General features: G+C 39.5%; 1 protein-coding gene across 4 annotated transcripts in view; it reads right to left on the bottom strand.

Annotated features, from left to right (window-relative positions):
• The window catches only part of CAP2 (cyclase associated actin cytoskeleton regulatory protein 2), a 70,443-nt gene that overhangs the window by 25,449 nt on the left and 25,678 nt on the right, over positions 1-19,316 (bottom strand). For all 4 annotated transcript variants that reach the window (XM_051611495.1, XM_051611492.1, XM_051611493.1 and 1 more), the window contains one exon: positions 9,952-10,029. In XM_051611495.1, coding sequence (XP_051467455.1) covers positions 9,952-10,029 — 78 coding nt within the window. The remainder of the gene's footprint in view (positions 1-9,951; positions 10,030-19,316) is intronic.

The raw sequence follows: 19,316 nt of genomic DNA, 5'->3' as shown, positions 1-19,316 counted from the left end.
AATGTAGTGGATTTATTTCACAGAAGTGCTCTGTGGGAGTTTTAAAGGGGCAACATAAATTGCTAGGGAAAGTTGTTTGAGGTGATCATTCCCTTGGCACTGTAGTGACACCAGGAAGAGCCACAAAGGGCTCAGACCTGTCTCATGTGAGAGATGCTGGGACAGCAGGACCACCTGCATTCCCTTCCCTGTGTGCTTGTCCTGTCCCACAACGCCTACTGGCTGGCTGGACAAACGTGCATGTGTGTGTTTGTGGAAGCTTCTTGTGATCCTACTTTATTTGTAAAGGTTGGACACAATGGAATATAGGCCTGCAGGGAATCACTTAAATGAGCCCTGTCTCGCCGCAGTCAGTTCTGAATTTTTAGTTAGTGATTAAACCGCAGATGAATTATAGTGTATATGCCATACGGGTACAGAAAGGCTCATTAATTCTGGCAGTAATCAGTCTTGTTTGGCTCTACAATGCAGAAACAGTTGTGCTGAGGGTTCTAGAAGAATAATCTCTTTATTGCAATGAATATTAAAACAGCTGGTTGTTAATAAAATGATTGTCTACACCATATCTCTAAGAAAAAATTAATTCATGGAGATGAATCAGAGCTGTTGGAAAAATCTTCAGCATGCCTTTGGCATGTGCTAGATAAAATTTCTTGTCATTTAAGACACAGCACAGTTGTTTAACAGAAATTTAAGAGTCTTTGTATAAACACCATTCCTATTATAATATCAGTTTTGCTGAAATGTTTAAAAATGCAACAGTGGCACAACTTAGAAATATCAAAAATAATTCCCCATATGCCCTTGTCCTTTTAAAATAATTATTAAACCCAGATGGTCTTAGTATCTAAACAACCAGCCATCTTTGATCCATATCTTATACTTCTACAAGGAGGCACATGAAAAGACAGGGGGTAATGGGCACAAGTTGCTCCTGGGGAGATTCCGATTGGACACAAGAGGTAAAATTTTCCCCCATGAGGACAGTCAAACATTGGAATAGTCTCCCAAGGGAAGTGGTAGATTCCCCCACATTGGGCAGTTTTAAGTCTCAGCTTGACAGGGTGCTGAGCCATCTCATGTAAACTATAGTAGTACCTGGAAAAGTTGGACCAGATGATCCCTTCCAATCTGGCATTCTATGATTCTATCATTCTATTAGAAAATCAAGAGTAGTAAGACTACTGAAGTGATTAGCCAAAACACTCCAAAAAAGTTACAGCATGCAACAAGAACTGCCTTAGGCTTTGGCTTCAGAGACTGAAGAGCCTCAGCCTAGCCTCACAGAAAGGCTTGGCACTCCAGTGTTCCAACAGACCCCACCAAATGGACTTTCTTCTTCACATTTTTGTAATACCCTCTCAAGAAGGGCTTAACAAGACTGGGCACATGGATTTAATTCAGGAGAATGTCAGTTCAAAATCTTCATCTTATTTACATTGTACTTTTCATGGGCAAGTTTGAAACACAGAATTGATTTGAATCAGCTGCCTTTGTAATGTTGGCAAGCAGTGTAGCCTGGTAAGAACGGTTCTGTAGAGCAAAACAGTTGGTGCTGAGGACCTGGCATTCACACTGTACGTGTTTGGCGGAGGGGGGGCACAATTTTGGACCAGCTGTAATTCACAGTTTAGATGCTGTCTGGGAGTGCATCTTCCATTTATCTTCATCAGAAAGATAACCATTTTGTTCACCCTAAGACTTCTCTATTGTGTGAATCACAGCCTAGTAAATGGGGCTGATCTGAAGGAAAAATATAGTCCCACTGTGAACTAAAACACTAAAGTCAACACAGCCATTATCTCTGCAAACAGCCAAGTACAGTCTCATCCCACATTTCATCCTTTCAAGGGATGAAAAGATGTCATGGATAGCATCTGCCACACTCAGTGCTAACAATTTAAAAAGTAAGCATCTGCTCTCAGCTTAGACTTGATTCCCTCTATTGTAAATGAAAAGAGAGATGTCCCTGAAGAATTCTTTCTGCCTATTAATAGATGTTAGAAGACTATATATTAGAAGACATTAATAGATGTGATGACTGCACTCTAGAGGTGCTGCTATTTACTCTAAAGAAAACCTAGATAGACACTTTACACAGCATGCCTACTTTTGCACTTAAAGATGAGCAGAATCCCATCCTGTGTCTATAGGAACGAGACACTGGTAGCTTTGGTGATTACGGTGAGATGCATTTCTGCTATGACTGGCTATGATTCTAGAACTAAAATAGTTTTTAATTAACTGTAATTTCCCATACTTTGTATTTTGTAAAGGACAATCGGTAAAGAAGACTTTAGGTTTAAGTTACTCCTTTTTTTTGTATGTATGTGGTTTATGAAGGATCTGTCTTTTTTTGTTGTAGCTGTGTACCAATGATCTGAATGGAATCAGTGTTCAGATTAGGCTGAGGAATAACATCTTTCTTTAAGTATACAGACTTTTTTTTTTTTTTTTCCCAGAGGTGAATCTAAGGTGGTTGGTAACTTTGAGCTTCCCAGTGCTCCATCTGGATTCCTTTTTTTTTTTTTTTTTTTTCTTTTCATTATTACTTCCATGGTGAAATATTACAATTTTTTTTTGGTAGCTGCCAAACTGTTCTTTCAGAACTGCCTATCTCCATCTCTCCTTGCTGAAAATGTTACACATTTGGTACCACAGTTGTACTCTTAAAATTGCAGTATAGCCTACTGCACCTTAAGCCAAGGCTTCCTCTGCAAGCATTTCCAGGTCCCTCTAGTATTCTGATATATTCAGAGTTCAAAGGTCTCCTCCTAGCTAACTACAGAGACACACTAATTTATTCTGGTCTCTATATCTTAGGCTGTAAATCTTCAACATAGTGGTGTAACAAGTGTTTGATTGGTTTGCCAGTAGTACAGATTTTGCCACTTTAACTCACTGCTGTGCAACAGCAGGGCTATGACACAGAGAGACAAATCTGCAGAAATGTCTGGTCAGCTTCATCAGCACAGAAGCTTAGACACATTTGTGTGCTTCCAAAGTGACTTAATTGGTATTTGGCTTTTGTTCCTCTTAGATAGCACATAAATTCTCAATCTAACAGCCAATATTAGATGTAGCGATTTTGTGGGGAAAAAAAGGGAAGACCAAACCATAACGTCGCATGACAGATCACTAGCTTGGTCACTTGTGGGTTTGTTTGAAATGTAAGCTCTGAGGGAGGGCTGATGGAAAGGAACGTGACAGACAAATAGCTTCTAACCAGTGGAGAAGTCCAGAGCCTGATGCAAATGGCATGCATCAGTTTACAGCAGTGTGAAATCACTCTCACTGCATTTGGCCAGGACCCTGGCTGGCTTTTAAATAGACTCGAGCACAATATACATTGTTTTCCTGTCCACTACAGCTCTACATTCAACAAGGAAGGGCCCTCCTGTTTTAGGCACACAGGCAACATCCCACACATAATAAACAAGAACAATTATGCAAGTGAATTGTTTGCAGCCTTTGGATTTACTACTCCTCGATCTCTGCTGCTGTGATCATAGACCATGTTAGTGGGGCCCAGGGCATTCCAGGTAGCAACATTCTGTCAGAAAATGGTGTTCTGTTGAGCCACAATTGTTTTGTTCACAACATCTGAGATCTGACAAGCCTTTGCTAAGGCTAGTTACGTTTCACATAGGATATGTCCCAGGAGAGGTATGTTAGATGATGCAGGCTTCTAGCCTTGGACATTCATGTGTTTCACCTGAGATCTCCCCAGAGACAAACTGTAAGACTGCCAAGTTCAGTAAGAAATCCTGGAGTCTGCATAACTTTTGGAACTCAAACATTGGTTGTGGTCTGATTTAGACCAAAGTAAAATCAGAGAAAAATTAAATAACATGTGACCCAAAAAGCCCTGCTTTTCAGTCAGCTGTATCCCCAAAGATTTCCCTTTAAGAAGATTGTGCACAGTCCAGAAATCTTGGGAAACAATTGTGTAGCACAGAGAAAGGAGTGCACCTGTTTGGATTTGTGTTTAGCAGAAATAAAAAGTATGATACTTAATGGGAAAGGGAGTGTCCCATAGCAGAGCTTAGTAGGACCTCATATGGCGCAGAGTCAACATAAACATTGCTACAGGGACTGAAAACTAGCCTGGTAATTTTAAGCCATTATTTTAGGACACAGCAGAATTCCAGAAAGAGTTTGTAGGATCCACAGAATTGTTTAGCAGGTATGTCAGGTGAGGAGTCAAGACAAGATACAGTGTATTATCTTCCATAATGTCTTTCTTACAGGGTGATGCAACAACCAACTGTTAGAGAGACCAAGTATAGATGTAATGAAGTATACAAGTGCAAGGAGCCTTTGCTTACTAGAGCCTGGTTCTTGCACAGAACGTGAACTGCTGTAGAGTCTGTGCCTCATGGTGTTGATGTGAGCCACTCTAGAGGTGTGGGATAAAGTGCATCTCTGGCTCTGTTTCTCTTTTGTATAGGCTGGGAGACACAGCACTGATCATGCCTTCTGTATTCCCCAAAACCCTAGCTGTCTCTGGGTGTTCTTACAGCTGAGTGCACTGCCCCTTGGGCAGACCTGAATCTCAAATGCATCCACCTTTTCACTGCAGGGGCTATTGACCTGGGAGTTATGGCAACCACAAGTGAGGAAAGAGAGATGGTACAAGGATACCTACAGAAGTTAACTACAAGAAAGACATAGATGTGCTGGAGCATGTCCAAAAAAGAGCAACAAAGTCAGTGAAGGGTCTGGAGAACAAGTCTTATAAGGAGCAGCTGAGTGAACTTTAGTCTGGAGAAAGGAAGGCTTAGGGGAGACATTACTGCTCTCTACAAATACCTGAAAGGAGGTTGTAGCAAGGTGGGTGTTGGTCTCTTTTCCCAGGTTACAAGTGATAGAACACGAGGAAATGGCCTCAGGTTGTGCCAGGCGAAGTTTAGATTTGATATTAGGAAGAATTTTTTCACTAAAAGTGTTATCAAGCATTAGAACAGGCTGCCCAGGGAAGTGGCTGAGTCATCGTCCCTGGAGGGATTAGTGTAGACATGGCACTTAGGGACATAGTTCAGTGACAGACTTGGCAGTGTTAAATTATGGGTGAACTCCATGATCTTGAGGGTCTTTTCCAACATAAATGATTCTCTGATTCTATGATCAGAAAATTGAATGAGCCTGAGGCTAGTTAAATGTAGTCAAATGCAGTTGAGCACCCTTGAGACAAAATTATGAGATAACAGGTGTCAGAGGGCTATCTGGACCTGAAACTGAGTAAGATTTTGCAACAATTATAAAAAAAATGAGCCTGTGAACACTGTAAGGCAGCAGGCTAGTGACTGAAAACTTGTCACTTGGTCCCTCTACTGCGGCTGTGACCATACGTTGCGTGCAGTTGTAGGCTTGCTGATAAGAGAAATATGTCAACAGTTTGGCAAGATTTCAGAGAACAGGAGGGGGAAGGGGTTCCTTTTGGAGCTCAGGACTCTCAGGCTCTGTCCATGTCACTCTTGGCACTTTCTGAAAGTTTGGGACCTGAGGACCTTAAAAGGACTGAACCAAATTCTTCCTTAGGCTATTTCTAGATACAGAGGTGCAGGTTTGCAGCAGTCAACAAGCTCAGTAGAATGGCAGCAAAACTTGGCTCAAGCTTCTTCACATAAGTAAGTAGTAAATTAATGAGGTGAAGAGTATCCTGCTTCTCATATTTTTGGAAAACAAGTAAGGGTGATCCTGGTAAGTATGAGGAAGAGAAGTGGGAAATGGAAACACATAAGCCGGTCAAGTTAGTAAGAAAACAAATCCTTCTAGGATGCAGAATAAGTCCCAAGAGTCCTGTTATTAAAGTACTTTAAAAATAGAAGAGATTAAAAAATCAGCAATGCTACACTGAGAGAAAGTAGGGAACTGTAGATGTTCATCTTTGATTGCTATATTCAAAGAAATTGCCACAACTATGCTACTCCTACAACAGATTTTTTGCTTGACTAAAAAGTTAAAACCTCAGGATTTATTCTCATGGCTCTAACTTCAAATAGAGCTTCCTGGGTTTCAGGGTTTTTTCCTTCCTTTTCTAGGAAAAAAAAGGGAAAGCTCTCCTTAAACTCTCACTTTCTTCTACCCCTCTCCTTCCACCTGTGTGTAGAATCTGGATATTTAAGCTAGGTATTTAATTGGAATGTTTATCTGACAATGTTAGTAATGAAATCCATGAGCTCTGGCAGTCATATGAACTCAGCATTTTATAAAATGGGAAATTACGTAATCATTTCTAGTCTGAACAGCATCTGTCACTGAAATCTGTTTGTAGTACTTCTCACCACGAATACGCTCATCATAGATATGTTTATACTGATTCACAGAAAAATGTATCTCGTTAACTAATTCCCAGTATGGGATCAATAGATCGTTCATGCCCTCAAAGCAACTCTTAAAACTGTCGGAACTCTCTAACTGAAGTGAAACAACTCAGAAAGAGAAGGCAGTCAGTTACCATTCACAAGGAATTCAGTGCAGTGACTTTAAGCAGTAACCTTGTACATTAGTATTTATGATCATATGTTTTTTTTAAAATGGTTAAGTAGTTAAACTTGCTCAGGACCACCAATAACCACAAATAATAATAATAATGTTTCAGTCACAATTATATTTCGCTTTGACTATGGGGAAGAGAAAATAGAGATCCAAACTATTTCGTAATGTTTTGTGGAGGTTTATGTTAAAATCTATCTTTCGCCTTGCTCAAGGAACATGTAAATGTATGGTCTCAGAATACCTTTTTAAACAACTTCTCATAGAATATAGCAATATTCTAATTTATTTTCCCTTCTTCATCTTCACAGTACTATGTCATACATAGCAAACAGTTTATAATAGACATTTTTTTCTTTAATATTTGAAGTTTGGTGTCAGAAAATAATTTCTAATAAGGGGATGAACTGAAGAATCCCATCTTGCTGAATGAGCCTGTATCCAGCAGCCATTAGCTGGGACATACACAAACAAGAATATCAACCGGTGGCTTTGTCATGTGATCTCTTCCACTGCACATACAAATATAGAACATGACCATAAAAAGTAACAGAACATGCTCTCTGTGAAGTAATTTATTGCAGTTGATGCTAGATTGGTATGCCAGCTGGAATTACCTTCTCAGCTCCTATTTTCACATATACAGATAATAAAGGCTGTGCACTTGCAACCCATTCCAAATGAAAAAATATCAACATTATTAACAAGAAGCAAAACTCTGCAAAAGCAACTTCAACACACTTAACTGTTAAATAACGTTTGCTAGAGACTCTTAGCAGGAGTTAAGAGCTAAATGAATGCTAGGGCTTGAACATTTTTATAGAGGGGAAAAATACTGCTTTTTGTACAATATACATTTCTCTCTTTGCTGAGCACAATAACATTTAAGGATTATTGTACATATAGGAGCTTTCTTTTTGTTTGAATTCCTTATTCACTAGTTTGTGAGCTGTAAGAGCTGAGCTAATTTATTTTTCCAGGGCATTTTCCCCTCCCTCATTTTTGTTTTGTTGTTTTTTTTTAAAAGCACCATGTATGACATCCCAACATGACAGGAACTCAGTAAATCCCCTCAGTCTCCACACGGCTGTCTCTGAATGTCTACAAAGCTACTATGCCATAATCGCAACTCGCTGGCTCATTCACAGCTTTACATTATAAAGCAAACAGTCTAGACAGCTGAATGACAGAATTACTCTCTTTTCTCTTGCATTTATAGATATGCTGTCATCTTCATTTGCTTTTCTCTGCTCTGTGCATTCTGATACACTAATGATTAGCTTTCCTGTTTGGATTCCACAGTGACTCTGTGGCTCTAGGCTATAAATACAACCAGAGCCCAGATGACATCACATTAATAAGCTTCTGGGGTGCGTGGGGGAGGACCCCTGCTTCTTTCCTTCCCCTGGGTAAGCTGGTGATAACCAGCTTTTTCAAAATGGCTAACCAATGTGGCTTTACAATAGGATTCCCCCCCCCGCCCCGAGATAGAGATATAAAAAGCCTAGTGCCTGGAACCGTCACTCTCTGCAGTGGAAAATACTATTCAAGTGGCACAGAACAGGCAGCCTTCAATTATTTTCAGGTCTGTTTCCAGTAAAGTTGAAAGTATCATTGCAAAAAATAGATATGCAAAAAAGAGAAAAATAATGAACAACAACTTGTGATAGGATGCCTATAAAAATGTGTACCTAAAAGTCTTTATGTTAAAAAACCTCTTAAGTAACTGGAGTGGGTTTTTTCTCACTGAGAAAGAAACTTTAGTCTGTAATATTCCCATTATTTTAACTTTGGAATGATGGGTACAAACACACCATATGGCATTTCCTTGGTGCTAAAAGATAGATAGATAAATGTTAAAAGTATACTTTTTTGCTTTCCACAAGTTGCAGAAATCTATGCAAGCCTGATAACGTGCAACTAAGACATATGGATACACATGGCCAGTGCTGCTGATGTTTATTTGTTGCTTCTCTTAATGCTTCTCTGTTATTCTGTATTGCTGGAGAATGTCTTTTTACATCTGTTCTTTTCTTTTTTCTTTTCTTTTTTCTTTTTTTTCCTTCTTGTTTTTGTTGCTGTTTTTGCAATGAAAGTTTCTAAACTCTACAGTTGGAAAAAAATCTCAAAGCCTTGACTTGAGGCATGAAAGTTTTAAGGGTAAATGTGGGGAGAAGCCATTGCCGTTCTCACTTGAAAAGCAAATCACACTGATAGCACATTAGCATAGAGGCCCAACAGTGAGCCAGAGCTTCTACTCTTACCAGAGGTGGGACAATACCAACACTTCAGAATGTTGCATTACATTATGGGCCACCAGCAAATGTTCATTGGGGAGTATTTTGCCTGTGAGCACGAAGAGTTTTGTAGGCCACTGGGTGCAATAGTATTCACAGCCAATATGAGTGACTGCTTGAGGCCTGTACCAATGGGAATTTTCCCTGTTCTCTGAGATAAATGACCCACATTTACTCTCTGAGATCAGGAACAGCTGGAAAAACAACGGAACCCTCCTTGCTTGGAACTCTATAAATCTAAATTCTCACCTGGAATATCTGTGTGTGTTTTCTTTTTTCCTTGAATATTCTTGCCAATAAAATAGAAAAACTTACTTTGTGCCTCTAAGCACAACAGTGACAGCAAAATTTGAATGATTTATGCCAGTTACGGGAAGTTTTGACTTGAAAATATGGAGCTTAATGAACTATGGAGCAGGGAGGTAGTGGAATAAGACAATGCCATGGAGAGGCTGTGCTAGTGAGGTCTTCATTCTCTGCACACCTCAAGAAGGAAGGTTTGAGGGTGGTCCCACAGAAGGACTACATGATTGCTATTCCCTGAGGAATGATAGAGGGCTATCGGACTAAACCTTGTGTCTTCTAGAAACTGCAAATGAGATTTCCTAAGAAGTCCACAGCTTCCTTGAGCTTTCTAGTTGTGAGGGGAGGACTTAAATATTTGCCACTAAGTAAGTATATAAATCATCTTGATCAAACTTTTCATTTTCTTGAGAAAATGTTTTGCCTTCCTGCCAGAATTGGCCTAACCTGGACCTCAGCTTGGAGAATACTGAGTCTATGGGCCAGTATTGATTTTTCTCTCACTAGCTTATACCCTGACTTCAAGGTCTGTCATATAGCATCCCTGGTTGGGTAGCAAAAAACCATACTATTCCATGGCATCTCCAGCTTTCAGAGAAAACATTGATCCCACTTACAGCTATAAAGTGGTGACCTCCTTTGGTTTCTTCAATGAACTTATACATATATTAGTACAGGAAAGGTTCTTAACTCTGAACCATGGCTTTCTAATTATTACATCACCCTACTATTAAAACTGAAAGTGCACTGTATAATAACATGACAAATAAAAGAAAATGCAGGGATTGGTAACAACAGGGAACACAGTCTTTTTATTACACTGTATCTTGAAACTCTAGGTCACTTTTCTTACCTCTTGAGGCTCTTGACATTGAGATGCTAATACCAGGAAAGATCTCTGCGCCTGGAAAGCAGCACGTACCATCTCTGCCTGTAACAAAAGGAAGAATATAAATTAAACCTTAGCCTGTAACCTCCAATACCTCTTCTTGGCAGCTCAAAGTCAAGTATGACAGCTCAGATCTTTCTTGCTGCTTCTCATCTAAATCCTAGCAACACTGACTGGAAAAAATCTATTACACTACTTGCTCAGCTATATTTATTTTTAAATCTAAAGTTAAGCTCTCTGTCTTCTTCAGAGAGGAAATGAGTTGACATGCAGCCTTTGGTTATCATTTATAATATTACTCACAGAAAGATTTAATTTTAATACTTCAGAGAATGTTTAGGTATTTTAATGGTGGTATTTATACTCGAGTGCATGATAAGAGCATATTGCCACTGAGAATGGCAACCTGCAAACTTTCTGTTGAACCATAATTTAGGCTGTAGTGCTGTTTAAGAGTTAAGTTTGGCATATTTGCTGAGGGGCTGTGCTGTAATTCACTCCTTGCCTGTCCTCTGTGAGCAGACCCAAAAATCGATGGCCGTGAGAGATGGTGGCTGATGATTTTTTGGCAACTTTCCCCAAAGAATTCTAGAATTTGTGTTAAAGCTGAATATGATAGCATGTTTACATGCCAACAATGTGGATGGGAGGTAAACCTCTACTGTTTCCTACTGTTTAAATTCCTGGTCATTTTTGGTTTTTTGAACATTGCGCATTTTCTGTACATTATGCATTATGTACATTGATTAGAATCTAATCACTATGCCAGTCACACCTATACCTCATTCAAGTGGATGAGTAGTGACTAGGAGAAAGCATTAGTGGTATAGAAAAGAACTATTCACAACTAGTATATACTGCTAAAAAAAACCCAAACCAAACCAAATGCTATTAAGTTAATCTAATATGAATAGGTACATTTATAATGATTTTGTGAAAGGTGGGGAAGCTCATGTTGTTTTTCCTTGGGGTTTCTTCAATCAAAAAAGAAAACAAGGAATTTTTTTGTAGAGGCCCATGTGGATGCAACTTAAAATACTTAAAAGTAGGGAAATTTGAAGTTGTAGCAAAGTAAAACAGCCAAATTATGTTTATTCATCTTAAAATGTGATGGCATGAACAAAACATAATCTGTTAGGAGAAAATTTACTGCAAGGAAGATGACAAAAGAGGCCCAACTTGGACAGTACTTGGGGGGAAGGGGATATTATGGTATGACAGGCTGAGATTTGGAAGAGGGTAATCATCTCTATAAATAGATAAAGAAATAAATAAGAAGGGAAATTGTGTGAGCATAGGGGGCTTATATTTTCCAGACATAGACATAAATATCATGAATAATAGCAAGGTTTAGATATTCTTAGACATTTCAGAAGACTGACTTTTTGGTACAGAAATTCATAAAACAACAAAGTGTGTGCTATTTTAAGCTTAAGTTTTTCTGTGTGTGATGGGGATTTTACAGAACAGCTGACCAAAACCTAATGTTCTAGGAGGAAGTGGTTATGAATGGACTTGATTCTCCTTAAATTGCAAGATCAAAAAAAAAAATAATCTATAGCTAAGGGTTGGTATTTTAGAATGGCAAATTTTTAGAAAACATAAAAATCAATGAATGAATATGACTGGCCTGAGGAACTTAACGATCTAAATGAAGGAAAGGATGGATTTACCTTAAGAATGGAAATAATCTATGCATGCTGTGCAGGAGGGAGAAACTGTAGGAAACGGTTAGAGTCTCTGAATGAACTAACAACTAAAGCAAGACAATAAGAATAGGTACAAAACTCAATGAGTAAGAACAGGCCTTTATTATCAAGGAGGACATTCTTTCAGGTAATATAAGATATGGAATCAAAGGAATGATGGGTACAGACATGTTGAACTGTGCCTTTCACAGCCACACACACAAAGAAAAAAACAAACAAAAAAACCCTCAAACCAAACCAAAAACCCAGAGCTGTATTTTTTAAATTTTTCTTTTAGCTACTGGAACAATAGAGAAATAAAGCAAAGAAGTGAAGCCATGGCAGTGACCTGAAGGGTAAGTTGGGCATACTACATTATTCTTGATGTTTAGCTTACCTGTTGTTGAATAAATGCCTTCCCCCAATTTCAAGGAAGTTGATGTACAGGAAGATATTGAAAGAACAGATAAAGGAGAATGATGATAAATCAATGGGAATTACATAATTTCAAAGGGAAGTAAAATATATGTAGCTTAGTGTGACAAAATCATTGGGTTCATATTATCCTTGTTCTAGAGTACTGAAGAAAATGGTAGATGGAAGCACAAGTAAAGAAGGTTTTAAATATTTATCATTTGGAGTTAGTACCAGATGACAGAAGTATGCACTGATGGAGTAGGCTATAGATTCTATATATATATTCTATATATATATATATTCTATATATATATTCTATATATATATCTATATTCTATATATAGAATCATAGAATCATAGAATCATTAAGTTTGGAAGGGACCTTAAAGATCATTAGGTTCCAACCCCCCTGCCATGAACAGGGAGCCCTACCACTAGATCAGGTTGCACAAAACCTCATCCAACCTGGCCTTGAAAACCTCCAGGGATGGGGCATCAACAGCCTCCCTGGGCAACCCATTCCAGTTCCTCATCACTCTTATAGTTTCTTCCTAATATCTAACCTAAATCTCCCCTCTCTCAGTTTAAAGCCATTACCCCTTGTCCTATCACTACCTTCTCTGATGAAAAGCCCCTCCCCAGCTTTCCTGTAGCCCCTTTCAGGTACTGGGAGGCTGCTATAAGGTCTCCCCAGAGCCTTCTCTTCTCTAGGCTGAACAGCCCCAACTCTCTTAGCCTGTCTTCACAGCAGAGGTGCTCCAGCCCTTTGATCATCTTGGTGGCCCTTCTCTGGATCCTCTCCAAAAGGTCTATATCCTTCTTGTGCTGAGGACACCAGAACTGTACACAGCACTCCAGGTGGGGTCTCACCAGAGCAGAGCAGAGGGGCAGAATCACCTCCATGGCCCTGCTGGCCACACTTCTTTTGATGCAGCCCAGGATGTTTTTGGCTCTCTGGGCTCCAGCACACACTGGTGGTTCATGTCAAGCTTCTCATCACCTACCACCCCCAAGTGCTTCTCCTCAGGACTGCTCTCCAGCCATTCTCCCCCCAGCCTGTATTTGTGCCTGGGGTTGTGCTGACCCAGGTGCAGGACCTTGCACTTGGCCTTGTTGAACTTCATGAGGTTGGCACTGGCCCACCTCTCCAGCCTGTCAAGGTCCCTCTGGATGTCATCCCTTCCCTCTTGGGTGTCAACCCCACCACACAGCTTGGTGTCATCAGCAAACTTGCTGAGGATACACTCAGTTCCACTGTCCATGTCTCCAACAAAGCTGTTAGACAGCACTGGTCCCAATACTGACCCCTGAGGGACACCACTCATCACCTGCCTCCACTTGGATGCTGAACCACTGACCACAACACTCTGGGTGCAGCCATCCAGCCAATTTTTTATCCACCGAGCAGTTCATCTGTCAAATCCATGCCTTGTGTAATCTGGAGACCAGGATGTCATGTGGGACAGTGTCAAATGCTTTGCACAAATCCAGGTAGATGACATCAGTTGCTCTGCCACCATCCACCATCTCTGTAGCCTTGTCACAGAAGGTCACCAGATTGGTCAGGCATGACTTGCCCTTAGTGAAGCCATGTTGGCTGTCACCAATCACATCCTTATTTTCCATGTGCCTTAGCAGACTTTCCAGGAGGATCTGCTCCATGACCTTGCCAGGCACAGAGGTGAGACTGACCGGCCTGTAGTTCCCTGGGTTTTCCTTTTTCCCTTTTAAAAAACAGGGGCTATATTCCCTTTTTTCCAATCAGCAGGAACCTCACCAGACTGCCATGACCTCTCAAATATGATGGACAGAGGCTAAGCAATTTCATCTACCAGCTCCCTCAGGACCCATGGGTGAATCCCATCAGGTCCCATAGATTTATGCATCTTCAGGTTCTTTAGATGGTCACAAACCTGCTTTACTCCTACAGTGGGGGGTAATTCATTCTCCCAGTTCCTGCTTTCACCTGTTGTGGCCTTTGTGTTGAGGCTGGAGCACTTGCCAGAGAAGACTGAAGCAACAAAGTCATTGTGGACCTCAGTCTTCTCAATATCCTGTGTTACTACCTTGCCTCTTTCCTTCAGGAGAGACCCTACACTCTCCTTGGATGTCCTTTTCTCCCCAACATACCTAAAAAAGCTTTTCTTAGTGTTCTTAACATCCCTGGTGAGATTTAATTCTAGCAGGGATCTGGCTTTCCTAACCTGATCCCTAGCTGCCCGAGAAGATGGGGAAAGAGTATGTCAAGTGATTTCATGGCTGTTAGTTTGAATTCATCACTGTGCACATTTGGAATGGATTTGAAACAAGTGATTAAAAGCACATATGAGAATTAAAAATGGGAGAAATTACAATGGGATTATTGGTGGTTAAAATAATTACTTTTTGGGATTGTTTTGAGTTCTCAGTTTCATAGACAAGGAGAATATATCAGATCTAGTATATTTAGATAATATAAGAAATGCTAATTGTGGGTCCTCATAGAAAACTCATTCTTTAAGTGCAAATCATGCAAATTAATATAAAAACTCTTGAACTAGATAAGAAGCTGGATCAATGGAGACAACAATCAGGTGTATTACAGGTGGTGTTATTTGAGAGGAGGAAAGTTGCCAATTGTGTTTCTCAGGGATTAGTTTTAGGAACCATCAATATGCTTATTAGTGTCCCAAGACCAAGAATTAGGTGTGCACTCTTAAAATTAATGGTCAAAGCAAAGATAGGAGGTTTTGATATTGTTGAGAAGGACTCATCTCTTGAGAAGAGCAAGACAACTTTGTTGGCACAGCTAATATGAATAAAATGCGGAGGACTGGAAAATGCAAGTATAAAAGAAGCCAGGAAGGTGCTTTGTGAGAAGCGCTTATGCAGTTCTACAATGGATGTGGTAAAATATTTTTAGCAGAGCTACAGAAGTGTTAGTACTGTGGGAGATGACCTCCTCTGGAATTCTGTGTAAAGCAGGAGTCATCTGTGTAAAATTATGATCAGCATAAATCAGAATCGATGCAGAAAAAACCCTACTCGGATGTTTAGAACCATGAGTATCTGTCATATAAAGATAAAATTTTAAAGTTTCACTTGTTTTGCTTAGCAACACAGTGGGTGAAGCAGATGATGACTTTCTCATGTGGAATGTGCATATAACAGAGAAGGAAGAAAATGGTAGTGTCAGCACATGATCACCAGCCTGTATACTGGGTCATGTGTAATCAGTCTCAAATTTAAAATATTTCCACCTGTCCAAAAAGTAAAGTTCAGAAGGCATTTTCAAAATTCCTACAAAGAACTAGCATTATTTTAAGGCACAGCTTTAAATGCTGATCAAGCATATCATAAAACATGAGCAAAGTGCTCTTAGATATATAAAATTAAGCTTGTTTTGTGTATTCTTGAACATATACTGAGCTGAAAGAATCAATTATGTTTCAAAAATGTGTCTGGTGCTTTGTTTATACTGCATTAAATCTGCACTTTTGGGTTCCAACTGGTCACTCATGGAGGCTCAGGAGGACGTTTTTCTCCACTCAGAGCAGAAAGTAAAAACTGGTTTCTTGTCTGATTTTGAATGTTGCATGATGTACACTGATATTCCTAAAAGACTGACATTCCTTGAGTATGCCTCATATATGCGTCTTGCTCATCTGATCAACGTTAAAACTATTGTTGGATGTGGAATCAGGGTGTACTTCTCCTCCAGACACGTATTACTTGTTTATGTTTATTGCTTCTTCTCCTCTACTGCCAAGTGTGGCAAAGGCCACTTTCTCAAAATGCCTGGGAGCTGTCTTAAAGAAATCTTATGCTACTGAGGGCACTTAATCCATTGGTAAGAGTCTTTGAGTTACTGCTGGTGCATTAAAGGTGTGGGGGTTTGCATTTTCTTGTTGTCCTAAATTTATTATATGATGTTGGAAACATTCAGTGGTCAGTGGACTAGCTATTGATTGCAAGGCTTGTGTTGTATGCCCAAAATTTATCCAGCCTCAAAAGCTTTTGGTTGTGTAAGAATCAGAGCACTTGAATCTCTCACCTTTGAATTTCCATCTTAGCAATGGATCATGATAACATGATTTTTTGCATTCTAAAGGCAGAATTTTATGAGGCAGCTGCCATAGCTACTTCCTCCTTTCTCCAACAGCATTGAAAACGGTTTTGTGAGTCTCGCTATTTCCAAGCAGGTGGTACTTCTTCCCATGCATCCCATCAAAGTAACAGAAGAGCTTCTCTTCATTAAGAATGCATTGGTTCAGTCTATCACCATTCCAGTTCTCTCTTGTAGTCTTTGAAATGTGACACTTCATTGCTACCTCCTTCTATTTAGCAGACAGGCTGTGTAACTAAGCAGACAGGACTATTTTTTACAGGGAGATGACTCTTTCATTAGACCCCCATATCCAGTGAAGACTAATGAGTGAAAATGGACGGGGGGGGGATTTTTCTCAACAACTGGTGTGGCTCAGCCAAAAGATTGCCAGAGAATAAATCAGCTGAAACTCTTTCAGTTAGAATGAATGACAGTAATGAAGCCTGAGTATCCAAATGCAAGGGAAACAGGAGTAAATTTATCAGAGTAGACTTGCACACATCTATCTGCAGATAGAAATGGACATAATTTGCAGCAACAGATAAGTGACATCTAAAATGTTTGGGTAATCCCTTTGGAATTCTTGGGATTATGCATGGGCACAGCAATCATCAGACAGATTCGTCACCTGAGATATGAATATTTTGAAGGAATCAAGTTCCTTAAAGCATTTCCTACTTTGCTTTTAGCAGTTTGTGCTGGAGGTTGGAGGAGACGCTGTGCCTGTGGGCCTGAATGCTGGGATGGTGGCATTCCATTCACCACCTCCGTTTCTCCATCAGTAAAGTGTGGAATAAGGTGTCTTAAGCCCTTATCTCAGGTGTGTTTGATAGCTGATTTAGGTGACTGATATGGTTGGAAGAGCCGAAGTATGACAGGTATGCAATGTCAGCCCAGTTCCATGCCTGTTGAAGCCTGTGGCTACAGTAAGTGACCTCTTTGTCACCAAGGCAGAAACAGCACAGATGGGCTTCTTTGCACTTCAGCCTGCAGAAGTCAGTGGAGGAATCATACATATTTAGAAAACATCTTAATAATAGCAACTGGCTTAACCTTCTCTGTCACAATATAATGCCAACTTTTGATATTTCCCAGGAGCCACTGCTTGAAAATTGCTAGAGGCTCTGTGAGAGATGTCTAATGACCTGTTTGAAGTAGCATGGGCATTGATTCCACCTGAACTTGCACTGTTTCAGACTGAGTAGACATAAATGCACTGAATGTGAAGCTTAAACTACTGGTTTGCTCTGGTGAAGTTCAGCTCTCCAGAGCAGATGTGACTTTAGCATCTGTCTCTTTCTCATTTTAAATGTTTGATTCAATCTAAGTTTTCCATCACTCTGGTATCCAAGCACTAATAAATGTAAGTATAAATATAAATATTATTTATGTGACAACAGTTGGCAAGCTACAAGAAACAGGCACAAGGTTAAAAGTAAATTCAGTCTTTGGAAAAAAACCCAAACACTAAATAGAAGTATGAGGAACAAACATAGGATTTCATAATGAAATTTAGTCAAGAAAATTACCCTATTGACCTGGTAATATTAAATTTGTCAAATTTTATTATACTTAATAACATATTTCCTCAGAGTCATAGCATTGAAAAGCATAATGTAAATATCAGAATCCACTAGACTTCTGTTGTTGGAGAATAATATACATCATATATACACTGCATATATATATATACACATACTCTAACATCAATGATGTTCATTTGCAAATCAAAATACAGATCTATATACAGTTTGGATTTCTAAAATATACCTAATTACTTTATTCTGAACAAAACAGTAAAGAGGACATGAGGGAAAAGAATTGGGATTTAGTAGCCCAGAGTTGTAATCACAAGTTTCTGTGGAAATAATTTCAGGTCCCTTGGGTCTAGCAAAAGACACAATGACTGACAGCAAATGACAACTACAGATGGAGCTTCACTGTTATGAGCAAAGACTCCAGTCTTTCTCTAAAAGGGACAATTCTGCCAGAGGAAGAGAAACAGTTTGTCTTTTACATTATGCTTTCAAGAGCCTCCCCAAAGTGAAGCGGTGAAGTGGCTCGTGGCTTGAAGCAAGAAATGGAAAAGGAATGGAGTTTAGATTAAGTATGGGGCTGCCATAGAAACTATCCAGGCCAGCTGAGAAGACATTATTTATTTTGTGCAGCTAATTGGCTGATAGAGATTTTTTTTAAAACTGGGCCAAATGCTGAAGAGTCAGTGGCAGTTTTCCAAACAGAGCACTTTTTATACTGGAAAAGGAAAAAAAGAAAAAAACCCTGTCACCTTTCCCTTACTGATCCATGCAGAAAACAGGGTTGAAATTCTAGTCAAACTTGAAGTCAATGGGAGATTTGCCATTGATTTTGATAAAGCCAGACACCACCCCAGATATTTCATTTTCTGTTTTCAGACAGATACATTTGACTACCACTAATCAGCTGTCCTCTCTTAGTGGTTTGTTTGTGTGTGTGTTTTCCAGCCTCCATGGCTATGTCTATATTAGGGAGTTTTTGCTAAAATTTCTCAGCACTGCTGCTGCCTGTCCAGTACCAATCTAAGCTTAGATCAGTGCTGGTCTCTCTAGCTGTTTATATCTGCTAGTGTATTAAACATTGTGTCATTTAACTGTGCACAGCGCTAGCCAAAGGTACTTATCTGTTATGTCAGACTAGCATCCATATCTAGGTTCATTAAGTTTACCTTCTAGAAGGCTTGACTGCGACTTAAACCACCCAGAGCTCTTACCTCTGGTGGAGCTCAATCCATATTGGTCTTAAAGATTTTTCAGTGCTGATGGTATAGGACAGATAGAATTGTTGGGGGTAAACTGTTGCTGCCACTTTACTTCTCTGTATGAAACACGAACTGTACAAATGTACTGGAGTAAAGGGGTATTTAAAGCCATGATAATTGCTTTTACATTATTTACAAAATTGCTGCCTTGGATGAAGAATATACAGGTTCTGCATCTTTTGCATCAATAAAATTTGCCCCAATGTTCCAGAATCTCCTCTGAGCTCTGCCAGTTTTGAGTGACATGAGTTGTTCTGATTGATCTAGAGGGATTGTTAACTTTGAAATGTAATTAATACTATTTAAATGTAAGCTTTCTAAAATAATTAATTATTAATGT

Source organism: Apus apus, chromosome 2 (assembly GCF_020740795.1).
Source record: "Apus apus isolate bApuApu2 chromosome 2, bApuApu2.pri.cur, whole genome shotgun sequence".
Taxonomy (NCBI): Eukaryota; Metazoa; Chordata; class Aves; order Apodiformes; family Apodidae; genus Apus; species Apus apus.
The sequence above is the reverse complement of the archived record's forward strand: the minus strand, read 5'-3'. Positions and strand labels throughout refer to the sequence as shown.